The sequence below is a fragment of the Mobula birostris genome, chromosome 22, assembly GCF_030028105.1.
Source record: "Mobula birostris isolate sMobBir1 chromosome 22, sMobBir1.hap1, whole genome shotgun sequence".
NCBI classification, from domain to species: Eukaryota; Metazoa; Chordata; class Chondrichthyes; order Myliobatiformes; family Myliobatidae; genus Mobula; species Mobula birostris.
In genome coordinates, this window is record NC_092391.1 from 54913505 (window position 1) to 54931229 (window position 17725).

The following is a 17725-nucleotide window of genomic DNA, read 5'->3' on the forward strand; positions in this document are numbered from 1 at the left end:
TCAGGAGCTTGAAGACTCGTATGACCAGATTTGGGAACAGCTTCTTTCCAACTGTGATAAGACTGCTGAATGCATCCTGACCCGGATCTGGGCCGTACCCTCCAAATATCCAGACCTGCCTCTTGGTTTTTTTGTACTACCTTACTTTCCATTTTCTATTTTCTATTTATGATTTATAATTAAAATTTTTAATATTTACTATCGATTTGTATTCCAGGGAGCGGGAAGCGCAGAATCAAATATCGCTGTGATGGTTGTACTTTCTAGTATCAATTGTTTGGCGACAGTAAAGTATAAAGTAAAGTATAATTCAATAACTTCCACAATCTATTCATTGGGCAGAATTTTGGAAGCAAGATGACTAAATAAGGAACATAACTAAATGGCAACTTAAACCTTGGCTGTTCTCAAGTAGAACTTATCCATTGGCTTAATTTATCGGCGTTATGTGGGCGGCCTTCCTGACCTTCCACTGTAAGGAGTGAGACATAGGAGCAGATCCAGGCTATTCAGCCTATCTAGTCTGCTTTGTCATTCATGCTGGATGTGAGAAAGGAAAGAGATGATTGTGGGGAAGACTAGAGCCCAAAAAGATCTTCTGCATGGCAGATGATAATGTTGGCTTCTACATCTAACCTCAACCCTAACCCTAATGCGAGGCCCAGAGACATCAAATGCTCCCCATAGGTTAGCCCTTTCATTCCCAGAATCATTCTCTTGAACCTTCTGTGGACCCTGCGATGCCCATAAATAAGGGAACAAAAAACCAATGCCTTTTAAAGCCTCAGTGTTACATCCTTGCTCTTATGTTCTTGTCCTCTTGAAATAAATGCTAGCATTGCATTTGCTGAGTAAAGGTGTTGATATCCAATGATTGGGTGAGATTCTTTAGACTTAAAAGTAATGGCAGAGGAGTAGGAGTTCTGAATTTCTTTTCATACGAGAGTTCTGGACTTCACTATTTGTAATCGTGGCGATGCAGAAAATTTAATCCAATTTTAAGAAATACTATCAGTAACCACTTTATTAGGTACCTCCTGTATCTAGTAAAATGACCACTGAGTGTATTTTCAGTCTTCTGCTGCTGTAGCCCATCCACTTCAAGTTTCGATACGTTCTGCGTTCAGAGATGCTCTTCTGCACACCACTACTGTAACACATGGTTATTTGAGTTACTGTCACTTTCCTGTCAGCTTGAACTAATCTGGCCATCCTCTTCTGACTTCTCTCACAAGGCATTTTTCCCCACAGAACTGCCACTCACTGGATTTTTTTTTTCACTTTTTGCACCATTCCCTGTAAACTTGAGACTGTTGTGTGTGAAAGTACCAGGAGATCAGCAGTTCCTGAGGTACTCAAACCACCTTATTTGGCACCATGGTCAAGGTCATTTAGATCACATTTCTTCCCCATTCTGATGTTTGGTCTGAACAATGACTGAACCTCTTGATCATGTCTGCATACATTTATGCATTGAGTTGCTGTCACATGATTGGATAATTAGATGTTTGCATTAATGTACAGGTGTTCCAAATAAATTGGCCATTGAGTATAAAATACTGTATGCTGTCTGATGTAGAAAGAAAGTGGTATCTTAGAGAATAGCTCTTCCTTGGCTTGGCAGGGAGACAGTGGACCGTATCATATTCGTCAGTGTTCTGTTATTTGTTATACCGCAAGTATAAAAAAAGCTCCAGCATCGTAGAAATATGACTTGTCAATTGAATCACTTACGTCGGCTATATATTGAATTTTCCCTAATATATTGCCTCTAAAATTTATAATAGACTGCATTAAGGAGGAGAACACTGGAATTAACCAGATTTTTTCTTCCTGACTCTTTCCCCTCTCCATTCTTAGATGGAATTCTTTTTTGTCAGATGAGATTTATCTTTCCCATTCTGAAGAAAAACAAGCAACGAGTCTGTGGTTCTTATAAAATATTAAAATTAGGTGTGTGGGAAGGGGTTGAAAGGCCTTGTGTTTTCATTTGAGTTTAAAATATGAAATGTATATTAAAATGGATAGCTCTTCCTGAGTTAGCAGGAATGTGACTTGTGAAATGCCCGTTACGCCGCTGGCGTTTGTGCAGCGGTGAAGGTCCTCCATCTCTGGTGGTGGTTAGGGCTTTCTTCATCATGCCCGATCTTCCTCTCCGTTTCAGTACTGTCAGTCATGCAAGTCTCAGGTGGAGACTCAAGAATACAGTCACACTCAAATGTGGAAAGGTTCTTCAGTGGTTCTGTAACGATTTTGTTTGACCAGTCAGGGTTGTTAGCCCTGAGCTGAATATCTGAACCTAGAGAACTAGTTAGTCTAGCCTCTAGTCCCACCTTTCGTCAGGTGCTCTGGTCCCGCACTGCTCAGTCCAACAGGACTGCACAAAAGATTTCTGAATGGACGTTGAACCTGTGAACACCTCCTCACTATTTTCCACTCTGTTTGCACTACTTATTTAATATAATTTTATACAGATTGCAATTTATAGCTTTTTTATTATTACGTACTGCTGACTAATGTGGGTCTCTATTGCCCACGTTGACAAATGCAGGAGTTTGAGCAGACAGCACAGTACTGTGCAAAAGTCTTAGGCACATGTATATAACTAGGGTTGTTTGTAAATCTGGTGGGAGCAAAGGATATTGGGAATGGCAAGGGTGGAGCACCACGGGAGGGGTGGGGGTGGAGTTGTGTGCAGACACACCCAGCCCTGAGACACCATTGTGATTCCAAGCAATTGGTTTATAGATCATTACAGAATGTCTCTTAGGTGTTTCCCGCTTCCTCCATTTTCCTTCCCCTTTTCCCAACCATGATTTCCTGCTCCCTGCCCCCTTCCCATTCTCAGTCCACAGAAGAGATCCATATCAGAATCTGGTTTATCATCACTCACATATGTCATGAAATTTGTTTTTTTTTGTGGCAGCTGTACAGTACATAAAATTACTACAGTGCACCTTACCTATATATATGTGCCTCAGACTTTTACACAGTACTGTCTACCTTGCTAATAACTGATCCTTTTATTACAGATGAGCAATACGTGTCAGCCTTGCTAGCAGTCCAAGAGTTCATGTTTAGTTTAGTTCGTAGTTTACACTATTCAAATTTTACTTGGTTTTGAGTTTTTCTCATTTTAAATTGACTAAATTAAAATTTTAAGCCATTAAAATTAAATGCTTTGGAGACAACTTTTTGCACTGATGTAATAGTTTGACTGTGGATTGCACTTTGTGGCAGACTGTTGAAATCTTTTTACTTGAATCTTTCGGTCACATTTTCATGAGCAAGTGTATAATCATTAGCAAACTGTAGAGGTATTTATTCTGTGCATAGATGTAGTTTGAAAAGAGTTTTTGTATCCTGCCCTGTGTTCTGAGTTTGAATTTGGTCTGTCTTTCAGGTTTGAGTTTCTGCAGCCCTGGCATCAGTACAATGCTTACTATGAGTTCAAAAAGCAGTACTTCTCTCAGAAAGAAGGCTACAGTATCCAGCAGGTATGGAGAAAGTAATTAAAGCAATTGCTTGCTCTGTGAAGCTGAAAATAACTTTTATTTGAGTGTTAATAGGAGAGAGACTTGGGATTCAGACGATGTTCCGATGCAGGTGCCAGAGAAGTATTAGTGACATCTTGAAAGATCCCATGCACCCTGCTCAGCAATTGTTTGTCCCACTCCCATCAGGGAGGAGGATACATAGCATCCACATCAGGACCACCAGACTCAAAAACAGTTTCTTTCCTCGAGAAGTAAGGCTGATCAACACCTCCACCCACTAACCCATCTCTCCACATCCCCAACCACCACTACTTTATCGTTTCTTGTCAGAGTCACCTTATGTGCCTAGTGTCACTTGATGGACATAGAATCAATCAGTGGTTATAAGGTATCTTATGGATTAATATTTTTTTTAATTATTATTGTGTTTGTTTGCTTTGTGATGCATTGAATCCAGACTAAGAATTATTTTGTTCTCCTTACACTATTATCCAGGAAATGAGATTAAACAATCTGGAGTCTCAGATTTTGGTCCCAGTTTAGCTGAGGAATTTTCAGTCATCTACTTAAATAAATTTGGAATAAAAAGCACGTTTCTGAAAGGGTGACCGTCTAACAACTAAACTACCATGAAAAGCCACTTGATTCACTGATGCCTTTCAGGAAAGTAATTGGCAGACCCACACTCAGTAGCCACTTTATTAGGTACATATATACAACTGCTTGTAAATTCAGTATTGTTGCCAATAATATGCCCATTTATTTGAACACTTATTGCTGTGTTTTCTGTAGTAATTCATTTTGTAGTAATTCTGTGCAGCAACTTAATACATAAAAGCATGCAGACATGGTCAAGAGGTTCAGTTGTTCAGACCAAATATCAGAGTGGGGAAGAAATGTGATCTAAGTGAGATTTGACTGTGGAATTATTGTTGGTGGCAGGTGGGGTGTTTTTGAGTATCTCAGAAACTTCTGATCTCCTGAGATTTTCACTCGTAACAGTCTCTAGATTAGGGGTTCCCAGCCTTCTTTAAGCCATGGACCCTTACCATTAACCAAGGAGTCTGGCGCCTTTGTTGGGAACCCCTGCTCTAGAGTTTACAGAAAGGGCAGCACTGTAGCGTAGTGGTTATCACATTTTCCAGTACCAGTGACACGGGTTCAGTTGCTGCCACTGCCTGTAAGGAGTTTTTGCGTTCTCCCTGTGACTGCTGGGGTTTCCGCTAGTGCTCCAGTTTCTTCCCCCAGTCCAAAAATGTACCAGTTGGTAGGTTAATTGTTCATTGTAAATTGTCCAGCAGCTAGGCCAGGATCAGATCAAGGAATTGCTGAGCGGCACAACTCAGTGTATCTCAATAAGTCATTTAATTTAATTAAAAAAAACTAAAAACAGAGGGTGGTTCAGTGGGTGAAATCATCTTGTTAATGAGAGAGGTCAGAGGAGAATGCCCAGACTGGTTCAAGCTGACAGAAAGGCAACAGAACTCAAATAACCACGTGTTACAATAGTGGTGTGCAGAAGAGTTTCTCTGAATGCACTTCACGTCGAACCTTGAAGTGGATGAACTACAGCAGCAATAGACCATGAACATACACTCAGTAGCTACTTTATTAGGTACAGAACCTGTCTAACAAAATGTCATTGAGTGTATTTGTTGATCGACCATGGTGTGGTTAACTTTTAACTACCCTCTGGAATAGCTTTGTGATCCACACTGTTCAGCATCAGTTTGGATCATCAGTGAATGTTGACTTGGTGGATAGATAATAATATGTAGCATCTTTTGGTATTGTTTAGTTTCAACTTTGTGAATTTACTCAAGATGGTCAGCTATTTATTGGCCTATCTTGTGAAATAATTTTGGGTTTTAAAATTCTGAAATCATCTCAAAAGGAGCAGTGTTATTTTGGGTATACTGAATGCAGAATGCAGGTTGTTTGTCAGTGCAGAAGTCCAAAACAAATTTCAGGGTTGAGTTTCAAAGTTCAAAGTAAAATTTATTATCGGAGTGCATACAACTCTGAGATTCTTTTACCTGTGGGCATACTCAGCAAATCTACGGAATAATAACAGTAAACAGGATCAGTGAAAGAGCATGAACATAGAAGACAACGAACTGTTGGAATGTAACGATAAATAATAACAATAAATAATGAGAACATGAATAACAAGGGAAAGAGTCCTTAAAGTGAGATCATTGGATGTGGGAACGTCTCAATAAATGAGTGCAATTATCCTCTTTTGTTTAAGAGCCTGACGGTTGAGGGTGGTAACTGTTCTTGAACATGGTGGTACAAGTCCTGAGGTTCTTGTACCTTTTGCCTGATGGCAGCAGCAAGAAAAGAGCAGGGCCTGGGTGGTGGGGATTTCTGATGGATTGCTTTCCTACGGCAACATTTCATGTAGATGTGCTCAGTGGTTGGGAGGGCTTCACTGGGCGGAATCCACTACCTTTTGTAGGATATTCCATTCAAAGGCATTGATGTTCCCATACCTGGCCGTAGTGCAGACAGTCAATACACTCTCCACTACATATTTGTCAAGGCTTTTGATGTCATGCTGAGACTTCTTAGCCTTCTAAGGAAGTAGGGCACTGTTGTGCTTTTCTTCTTTGCAATTACATTTATAAGAAGATCCAGGACAGATCCTGTTGAGGTAATGACACCCAGGAACTTAAGTTACTGACACACACCGTTTCCCCTCTCCAATCCTGTAATGAGGACTGGCTCCTGGACTCCTGTTTTCCCTCTACTGCAGTCAGTTCCATGGTCCTGCTGCCATTGAGGGAGAGGTGGTGGTTATGATGCCACTCAGCCAAATTTTCAATCTCCCTCCACTTATTTACTGGCATTTATCGTGAATTGTTATCTTTGTTCAGCAGTACAATGCAATATATAATATAAGAGGAATAAACACAAGAATTACAGTGAGTATATATATATATATTAACTAGTTAAATTAACTAGGTACTGCAAAAGTAGAAATTAAAAAGTGGCGAGGTAGTATTCATGGATTCAATGTCCATTCAGAAATCAGGTGGCAGAGGGGAAGAAGCTGCTTCTGAATCGTGAGTGTGTGCGCGTTCAGGCTCCTGAACCTCCTCCCTGACGGTAGCAATGAGCAGGGGCTACGTCCTGGATGATGGGGGTCCTCAATGATGAACACTGCCTTTTTGAGGCATCGCTGCTTGAAGATGTCCTGGATACTACGGAGGCTAGTGTCCATGATGGAACTGATTAAGTTTACAACTCTCTGCAGCTTACTTTGGTCCTGTTTAGTAGCCTCCTCACCCGCACCCCCATACCAGACAGTGATGCAGCCATTTAGAATGCTCTCCAAAGTACATCTATAGAAGCTTGTAAGTGTCTTTGGTGACAAACTGAATCTTCTCAGACTCCTAATGAACTATAGCCACTGCTGTGCCTTCTTTGTAGCTGCACTGATATGTTGGATCCAGGATTATTGACACCCAGGAACCTGAAGTTGCTCACTTTTTCCACTTCTGATCCCTCTATGAGGACTGGTTTCTTTTCCCTCAGCTTACCCTTTCTGAAGTCCACAATCAGTTCTTCGGTTTCACTGACGCCGAGTGCAAGGTTGTTGCCACAACAAACAATGTGTTTATAGATTTTCACCTTCCTGCTTGGGTTTGAGTTGTGCTTGACTGCTCTTTATTGAAACTTATTGCTTTTTATTTATTGGGCAGTTTTTGGTGGTGGAGTGGATTGAATCCAGAAATTTCTGTTACGTTGCATTATACATGAATCTAAGTTTGGGTAGTAATTACTTTATGGATAAAAGGTAATGTAATTGAAAAAGCAAACAACAGGAATTCTGCAGATGCTGGAAATTCAAGCAACACACATCAAAGTTGCTGGTGAACGCAGCAAGCCAGGCAGCATCTGTAGGAAGAGGTGCAGTCTGTAGGAAGAGGTGCAGTCGACGTTTCAGGCCGAGACCCTTCGTCAGGACTAACTGAAGGAAGAGTGAGTAAGGGATTTGAAAGTTGGAGGGGGAGATCCAAAATGATAGGAGAAGACAGGAGGAGGAGGGATGGAGCCAAGAGCTGGACAGGTGATTGGCAAAAGGGGATACGAGAGGATCATGGGACAGGAGGCCCAGGGAGAAAGACAAGGGGTGGGGGGGACCCAGAGGATGGGCAAGAGGTATATTCAGAGGGACAGAGGGAGAAAAAGGAGAGTGAGAGAAAGAGTGTGTGCATAAAAATAAGTAACAGATGGGATACCAGGGGGAGGTGGGGCCTAGCAGAAGTTAGAGAAGTCGATGTTCATGCCATCAGGTTGGAGGCTACCCAGACGGAATATAAGGTGTTGTTCCTCCAACCTGAGTGTGGCTTCATCTTTACAGTAGAGGAGGCCGTGGATAGACATGTCAGAATGGGAATGGGATGTGGAATTAAAATGTGTGGCCACTGGGAGATCCTGCTTTCTCTGGCGGACAGAGCGTAGATGTTCAGCAAAGCGGTCTCCCAGTCTGCGTCAGCTCTCGCCAATATATAAAAGGCCACATCAGGAGCACCGGACGCAGTATATCACCCCAGTCGACTCACAGGTGAAGTGTTGCCTCACCTGGAAGGACTGTTTGGGGCCCTGAATGGTGGTAAGGGAGGAAGTGTAAGGGCATGTGTAGCACTTGTTCCGCTTACATAATTGAAAAACATAATTACGTAATTGAAAAAGGTTGTGTTATCAGCCAAAGTGAGATTTAGCAATTAAAAAGGGCAGCGAGACCTGTTTGGTTCTAAATAGTGGCTGAATATTTCTGAGGATGGAACAGAACTTGTGCTGGGACGCACTAAGTAGCTTTAGCTGCATGGCTGATTAGATGCACTAGCTCTAATTTGTTTTCATTGTAACACGAGCGTAATAAATATTAGCACCTGGAATCAGATATGCATAAAGAATATAGATATGGCATTGTGCAGGTCTTTCATTTCACCGGAACTTCTTAAATAGTTTGTTACCATGGTGTGAACACTGTTTACCTTCATATCAAGACATGTCATCACAAATAGAATAGCTTTTTATTGAAAGAGTGGATATAATATCATTGCTTGGAAGATCATACCTCTAATTTCATGCTTGTTGGCTGTGAAACCTCGTTGATGCTTCTTATGACTGCTCTCATGTCGCAGATCAGCGTGAATTCTAAGTTTGTAAATTACACCGACAGGAATATTTACAGCCATGAAATAATTTCACGTTCATGACAATGGTAACTGTCAATCCTGTACTAGATGGGTGCAGTGCAGTCAGGGTGGTTGCGATTCATGCAGCGTTTACAGATGCTTCGCATGGTGATACATTTCCCAATCGTTTTTTTACGATGTTTCTTCGAGAAGATACTGTGTCCTCATCTCCACACTGAGAATGTACTGCTGCACCATGGTTAAAAACAGTCATAGTATTTACCTTATGCCACAGTATCTCTTCCCATTGAACAGAGCCACACAACCTTTTTCCATGTTCCGTGTACTACTGAAACGTGATGACAGATTTTGACTCTCCCACTCTTTATGGGAGTGAGTTCCAGAATCCTTTTGCCAATTTGGGAGAAAAATGTTTTGCGTCATCTACCTTTCTACTAATCATTTTAAATCTGTGCCACTTGGTCTTGCACATCTGCTAAGGAAAATAGTTCCTTCCTGTTTATGCTGTTCAGCTTCCTTTGTAATTTTATGAACCACACTCTTCCACCTCTTCTTTCCAAAGATGACAACATGTCATATCCAATTTTCTGCTGTAGCTGCAGTATTTCAGTTCCAGTTTTTTGCGCCCTTTCTAGCTGTATTCCAATTACTATTGTACGCAGTTCTAGCATAATCTACCTGGGGGAAGCAACAGTGACTGTGCCTCTGGCACAGAGTCTTTCCCTGTGGCTCAGAAGAGTAGGGAAAGGAAGAGGATGGCAGCAGTGATAGGGAATTCTATAGTTGGGGGTCAAACAGGGGATTCTGTGGATGCAGGAAAGAAACACAGATGGCAGTTTTTAGCCTCCCAGGTGCCAGGGTCCGGGATGTTTCTGATCGTGTCCACGATATCCTGAAGTGGGAAGGTGAACAGCCTGAGGTCGTGGTACGTATTCGTACCAAAAACCTAGGTAGGAAAAGGGAGGAGGTCCTGAAAACAAACTACAGGGAATTGGAAAGGAAGTTGAGAAGCAGGACCTCAAAGATAGTAATTTCAGGATTGCTGCCTGTGCCACGCGACAGTGAGTATAGGAATAGAGTGAGATGGAGAATAAATACATGGCTGAGGGATTGGAGCATGGGGCAGGGCTTCAGATTTCTGAATCATTGGGACCTCTTTTGGGGCAGGTGTGACCTGTACAAAAAGGACTGGTTGTACTTGAGTCTGAGGGGGACCAATATCCTGCAAGAAGGTTTGCTAAGGCTATTGGGGAGAGTTTAAACTAGAATTGCTGGTGGTGAGAACCGTACTGAAGAGACGGAGGAAGGGGCAGTTGGCTCACAAATAGAGAAAGCTTGTAGGCCGTGTGAGAGGGAGAATAGGCAGGTGATGGGATGCGCTCATACTGATGGTTTGAGATGTGTCTATTTTAATGCAAGAAGCATCATGAACAAAGCAGATGAGCTTACAGCGTGGATCAGTACTTGGAGCTATGATGTTGTGGCCGTTACAGAGACTTGGATGGCTCAGGAGCAGGAATGGTTACTTCAAGTGCCAGGCTTTAGATGTTTCAGAAAGGACAGGGAGGGAGGCAAAAGAGGTGGGGGTGTGGCACTGCTGATCAGAGATAGTGTCATGGCTGCAGAAAAAGAGGAAGACATGGAGGGATTGTCTACGGAGTCTCTGTGGGTGGAAGTTAGGAACAGGAAGGGGTCAAAAACTCTACTGGGTGTTTTTTATAGACCACCCAATAGTAACAGGGACATCGAGGAGCAGGTAGGGAGATAGATTCTGGAAAGGTGTAATGATAATAGGATTGTTGTGGTGGGAGATTTTAATTTCCCCAATATTGATTTGGCATCTTGCTAGAGCAAGGGGTTTAGGTGGGGTGAAGTTTGTTAGGTGTGTTCAGGAAGGTTTCATGACACAATATGTAGATAAGCCTACAAGAGGAGAAGCTGTACTTGATCTGGTACTAGAAAATGAACCTGGTCAGGTGTCAGTGGGAGAACATTTTGGAGATAGTGATCATAATTCTATCTCCTTTACCATAGCATTAGAGAGGGATAGGAACAGCAAGTTAGGAAAGCGTTTAATTGAAGTAAGGGGAAATATGAAGCTATCAGGCAGGAACTTGGAAGCATAAATTGGGAACAGATATTCTCAGGGAAATGTAGAGCAGAAATGTGGCAAATGTTCAGAGGATATTTGTGTGTGACGTTCTGCATAGGTATGTTCCAATAAGACAGGGAAAGGATGGAAGAGTACAGGAACCATGGTGTACAAAGGCTGTTGAAAATCTAGTCAAAAGGAAAAAAAAACTTACAAAAGGTTCAAAAACTGGGTAACAATAGAGATCTAGAAGATTATAAGGCTAGCAGGAAGGAACTTGAAAATGAAATTTGGAGAGCCAGAAGGGGCCATGAGAAGGCCTTGGCGAGCAGGATTAAGGAAAACCCCAAGGCATTCTACAAGTATGTGAAGAGCAAGTGGATAAGACATGAGAGAATAGGACCAATCAAGTGTGACAGTGGAAAAGTGCGTATGGAATCGGAGGAGATAATGGAGATACTTAATGAATACTTTGCTTCAGTATTCACTACAGAAAAAGACCTTGGTGATTGTAGGGATGACTTACAGCAGACTGAAAAGCTTGAGCATGTAGATATTAAGAAAGAGGATGTGCTGGAGCTTTTAGAAAGCATGAAGTTGGATAAGTCACCAGGACCGGACGAGATATACCCCAGGCTACTGCGGGAGGCGAGGGAGGAGATTGCTAATCCTCTGACAATGATCTTTGCATCATCAATGGGGACGAGAGTGATTCCCGAGGATTGGAGGGTTGCAGATGTTGTTCCCTTATTCAAGAAAGGGAGTAGAGATAGCTCAGGAAATTATAGACTTGTGAGTCTCACTTCAGTGGTTGGTAAGTTGATGGAGAAGATCCTGAGAGGCAGGATTTATGAACATTTGGAGAGGCATAATATGATTAGGAATAGTCAGCATGGCTTTGCTTACGAGCCTAATTACATTTTTTGAGGATGTGACTAAAAACATTGATGAAGGTGGAGCGTGTGGATAGACAGAGGCTTTTTCCCAGGGCTGCAATGGCTAACACGAGAGGACACAGTTTTAAGGTGCTTGGAAGTACGTACAGAGGAGATATCAGAGGTAAGTTTTTTACACAGAATGATGAGTGTGTGGAATGGGCTGCCGGCGATGGTGGTGGAGGCGGATACGATCTGGATAGGTACCTGGAGCTTAGAAAAATAGAGGGCTGTGGTAACCTTAGGTAATTTCTAAAGTAAGTACATGTTCAGCACAGCATTGTGGGCTGAAGGGCTTGTACTGTGCTGTAAGTTTTCTGTTTTCTATGTTTCAACCTGTGCTTCAGTTAATAAAGAAAAACATCCCTTATGCCTTTTCCCTTTTTAACCACTTTACCGATCTCTCTGCTGACCTTAAGCATCTGTGGATATACATTTCATATTTCTCTACTGCACCACACCACTCGGTATCCTCCCATCATTTTACATGCCTTTTTGCACTCTGGATTACTACTTCTTCGTCTCTGGATTAAAGCCCATTTGCAATCTTTTTGCTCAGTGAACCAGAGCATCCTTGTCTTCCCACCATCTGGAGATTTCCGGTTTGTTTTTGATTAAGCGGGCAGTTATTTGGTTGAAGATCAAGATTCAAAGATTTAAAGTACCTTTATTATCAAAGTATGTATGCAGTATACAACCCTGATATTTGTCCTTCCACAGACAGCTGTGATACAAAGAAAATCATGAAACCCATTCAAAGAAAAACAGCAAACCCCCAATAAGCAAAAAAAAAAAAAAACACAAATCACACCAACAGCAAAAAAAAGCGAAAACCACCAGAATATAAAACATCAAAGCACCACGTCATCAAAACAGTCCAGGAATGCTCAGTTTTAGCTGAGTTCACTGTGACTGCAGGCCACAGAGCCATATCAAAATCTCACAAAATAGCAACAAAAAAGCTTTATTTGTCACATGTACATCAAAAAGCTTGTGATGTGCTGGGGGAAGTCCGGAAGTGCCTTTATGCGTTCATTGCCAAAATGGCATGTCTGCAATTACTAAACTTAACTGTACATCTTTGGACTGTGGGAGGAGCCTGGAGGAAAGCCACACGGTCACAGGGAGAAGGTGCAAACTCCTTATAGACAGCGGTGCGAGTTGACCCCCCACCCCGGGATCAGTGATCACTAGCACTGTCGAGCTTTATGCTAACCAATACGCCACTGTGCCACCAACATTCCACCTGAAACACAAACTGTTTCTCCTCTTCCCATGAGTACAGCTTAATCTGCTGATTATTCCCAGTATTTTCTGCTTTTATTTTTGATTCCCAGCATCTCCAATCTTTAAACATTTTTTCCACAAAATTTTTCCTGACTATACTCATTTAATTGTAAATCAATGTGATTCAGTGGTTCCATTTAATATCAGAGAATGTATGTACTATACAATCTGAAATTATTTTTCACAGACATCCACAAAACAGAAAAACCCCAAGAATGAAAGCTGGGAAAATGTTAGAACCCCAAAGCCCCTCTTCCCCCACTTGTTCCAGCAGAAAGTATCACAGTCCCACCACCACCCACCATGCAAGCAATAGTAAATCCGCTAGGGAGACCATGATCTAGAGTCCATCAAAAGCCACTGTTCATTGCAACACTTTGACATCCCACAGGCTCCCTGTCACTAACGACAAAGAGGTATCACTCCTGCCACAGCGAGAGGGGAGGCCAACAGCTCACTGTTCTGATGTTACAGACTGTAGCATCGTGGTAGATCTGTATATTGTATGTGGGACCCATAGTAATGTGGAGCATATTAATGGACACTGGATACCCCCCCTAATTTTCTTATATTATGTTCATATTATTTTTATTGCTTTGGGTTGTTATTTTGTTCATTCACAATTTGATTAATGTTCAGTTGCACTAGCAACAGTAATATTTTAGGAGGTTAATTGATGGTTACAAGGGGCTAGGCTTGTACAGGCACTTGGGGCAGCTGAGGGGTCCTGGGGGGCACGGGAGTGCGCACGTGATGCAGACGGAGACGGCCCGGCAGCATGCATGGTAAGCCGATGCGCTGTGTTCCGGTATTTCCAGAAAGGAAAATAAAGACATTATTTTAAACTTCTGCACACCTGCAAATCCCTTTTGTGTCCAAGTATGCAACATTTAGAAACAGCATGGAACGCATTAAGAGCTGCATGTAGCCTCACTGGTCACTACATGTTAGTCACAAAGCACCTGTCAACTGCTCTGCCAATTTTATGTCTAATTTGCCACCATCCCTTAGATTTGAAAGGTCTTTTTAGTTTTTCACCAACTTATCATGAGCCTGATGTGGGCGATCAACCTCTTCCTTTGTCTATCCATGACCATGATTATTCTTGGCAAATTTTTAAATTTTTTTCAGCAGAAGTGGTTTGCCATTGCTGCCTTCTGGGCAGTGTCTTCACAAGAAGGGGTGACCCCAGCCGTTATCAATACTCTTCAGAGATTGTCTGCTGTCAGTGGTCGCATGACCAGGACTTGTGATATGCACCAGCTGCTCACATGGCCATCCATGGCTTCACATGATCCTGATTGGGGGGCTACACTTTACCCAAAGTTGACCTGCAGGCTTGTAGAGGAGCGCTTTACACTTCCTTCGGTCAAGATGTACTTCCACCCCAGCACCTAATACAGCAGATAATGATGAAGATGATCACGAGCCTAATGACATCATGATTTATTAGTCCTGAAGAAGGGTCTCAGCCCAAAATGTTGACTGTTTACTCTTTTTCATAGATGCTGCCTGAGATCCTCCAGCATTTTGTGTGTATCACTCTGGATATATTAGTATTAACTTTTTCGTATTATCCAAATCTGAACAAGCAGTTTCAATCTCTGATCCATTTCTTTGGCTCAATCTGGTCACCCAAGCTGTCTGAGAATGTGAAATATTGCCTTGCCATATGTTAAACTCAAGGATAAACTTGATAATGTGAAGCTTGCAAGTGCAGTGTATGAATTTCAATCAGGAAGAGAGGCAATAGCATTTGGAGGAATATTTCTATTGAAATTGCCATAAATTGTACAGTTTAATTTGCTGGATTGGAGAAATGCGTCCAACAACATCATTATCAGAAATGGTCGCCTGTGTACTGATGAAATTAGTAATTGGCAATGTCTGGTGCTTGGATTTTGAGCAGCAGCATTTGTATTTGCCCCGTCCTGCATTCCTGCCACCACCATTACCTCTCTCAGCAACAGTCTGCCCTTTAGCTACATCCTAGAGAGACACAACAAGAGCTTCTACAGATGCTGGATATCTTGAGCAGCACACGCAAAATGCTGGAGGAACTCAGCATCTATGGAAATGAATAAACAGTTGATATTGTGGCTGAAACTGTACTTCAGGACCTGGTTTCACCACTAACCTTGCTGACAGCTTTGGCTGTTGAGTGGAGGTGGGGCCTCACCAGTTGTCAAGAAATTCCTGGACCCGTTCCTGATTACACAGGGAAGGCGTGCACCGTGTCTGCTGCGCTGAATCTCACTGATTAGTCAGAGACACTTTCCAGCAGAACACAGCACACCGGGGCTCAGTCCAAGTATGCCTGGTCTCAGAGAGCAAGACGCCATTGAGCTCGGGCATGCCTATCGTCATAATGGGACAACACAGTAGTGTACTGGTTAGCGCAACACTATTATAGCCTTGGGCATTGGAGTTTAAAGTTTAATCCCAGCGTCCTCTGTGTAAAGTTTATAGATTCTTCCTGTAGAAAGCATGGGTTTCTTCCGCGTGCACTAGTTTCCTTGCGTAGCCCAAAGACGTACTGGTTAGTAGGTTAATTGGTCATTGTAAATTGTCCCGGGATTAGGCTGGAGTTAAACTTGTGGGCTGCCTGCGGCACAGCTCAAAGGGCTGGAAGGGCCTGTTCTACACTGTATCTCTAAATAAATAAAATAGTCTAGCCCAAGGTGTTTTGCTTTTTACATGATAAAGAACAGACTGTTTTAAAAGATTCACTTGGTTTTACTAAGTTCAAAGTAACTTTATTATCAAAGTAGATGTATGCATATACAAGATATATTTTCTTACAGACATCCACAGTAAATACAAAGAAACACAATAGAATTAATGAAAAACTGCTCACAAGACAGACAACCAATGAATAAAAGGCAATAAATTGTGCAAATACAAAAGAAAAAAGATAATATTAATAATAAGTAAATAATAAATATCAAGGTATGAGACGAAGAGTCCTTGTAAGTGAGTCCATTGGTTGTGGAAATATTTCAATGATGGGGCGAGTGAAGTTATCCCCTCTGGTTCAAGAGCATGATGTTTGAAGGGTAATGACTGTTCCTGAACCGTGTATTTCCATCAGCCAGTCTCTACAACGATATTATTTTTATTTCTGCAAAGTTTGGAGAGATTTACATGTTTTCACAATGCATTATTCTGGTGAAGCTGTCCCTACCATTGAGCACATCTACACAGTGCGCTATCGCAGAAAAGCGGCATTTGTCATCAGGGACCCCCTCCACCTCGTTGCTGCCATCAGGTAGAAGGTATAGGGACTTCAGGACTCTCACCAGGTTCAGGAACAGTTATTACTCCTCAATCATCAGGCAGGAGGCACAGGAGCCTCAGGACCCAAACTACCAGATTCAGGAACAATTACCACCCCTCAACCATCAGGCTCTTGAACCAGAGGTGATAATATCACTCAGCTTCACTTGCCCCACCTTTGAAATGGACTGAGTTTCAAGGACCCTCCGCTCATGTTCTTGATATTTATTGTTTACATATTTATCTGCCTGTCTATCACTCATTCTTATTTTTTCCTTACTCTTGTGTTTGCACAGTTTGTTGTCTTTTGCAGACTGGTTGTTTGTCCGTCCTGTTGGGTGTGTTTTTTCAATGGTTCAGTACTGTTTCTTTGTATTTACTGTGGATGGCCGCAAAAAAAAATGAATCTCAGGGTTGTATATGGTGACATAGATGTACTTTGATCTGCTTTCTATTTTGTGCCAAGATACCTCTTAAGATGAACCATACTGTAAGTCAGGGGTTCCCAATCTGCAGTGCACGAACCCCTTGCTAATGGTAGAGGTCTGTGGAATAAAAGCGGTTTGGAACCCCTGCTGTAAGTACTCAGCAGGTAGGAAATGAGTAATGCTGGAGTAGGCCTTCAACTGAAGTCACTTTGGTTCTCTCTCTTCAGATGCTGCTTATTTCCACCATTCCTGGTTTTATTTGAGATTACAAGCATCTGCAGCTTTTTTTCATTTAGGTTTCCAATTTTATAAATTGCAGATTTTCATAGCAGGCAGAGTGCTATAAGAGCATAAGATATAGGAGCAGAATTAGGCCATTTGGCCCATCAAGTCTACTCCGCCATTCCATCGTGGCTGATTTATTATCCCTCTCAACCCCATTCTCCTACTTTCTCTCTGTAATCTTTGATCCCCTGACTAACCAAGAAACTATTCTGCTCTGCTTTAAGTATGCCCAATGACCTGACCTCCACAGCTTCCTGTGGTAATGAATTCCACAGATTCACCTCCTTCTGGCTACAGAAGTTTCTCCACATCTCTCTTCTAAATAGATATACCTCTATTTTGAGGTTGTGTTCTTTGGTTTAATGAGATACCCCTCTCATTCTTCTAAATTCCAGCAAGTACTGGCCCAGAGCCGTCAAATGTTCCTCATACATTAACCTTTTCATTCCTGGGATCATTCTCATGAACTTCCTCTGGACCCTCCTGATGCCAGTGGATCCTTTCTTAGATTGGGAGCTGTAGTTTGCCTTATTGCAAAAAATAATGTAAATATCTATGGGCCTTATCTTTGAAAAAGACTGTAACCTGCATGAATCTTGGATTTTGTTGAATAAAATAACACAGAAACAGGTCATTCAAACCATCTTGCTTGTTCCAGCTCTTTGAATGAGCTCTCCAATTCCCAGGCACCGACAAGGGTTCCTTAAGGTTGTCCTCACTAGTGAGGAGCTCCTACTATCTAATAAATACTCTC

At 42.0% G+C, this 17725-nt stretch overlaps 1 protein-coding gene across 6 annotated transcripts in view; it reads left to right on the top strand.

The window, feature by feature from the left end:
• Positions 1-17725, top strand: part of sfswap (splicing factor SWAP) — a 191829-nt gene that overhangs the window by 52865 nt on the left and 121239 nt on the right. For all 6 annotated transcript variants that reach the window (XR_011882875.1, XR_011882876.1, XR_011882877.1 and 3 more), the window contains one exon: positions 3404-3497. Coding sequence is in view for 1 of the 6 variants with exons in the window: in XM_072240789.1 (XP_072096890.1) it covers positions 3404-3497 (94 nt within the window). In the remaining 5 variants the exon portion in view is untranslated. The remainder of the gene's footprint in view (positions 1-3403; positions 3498-17725) is intronic.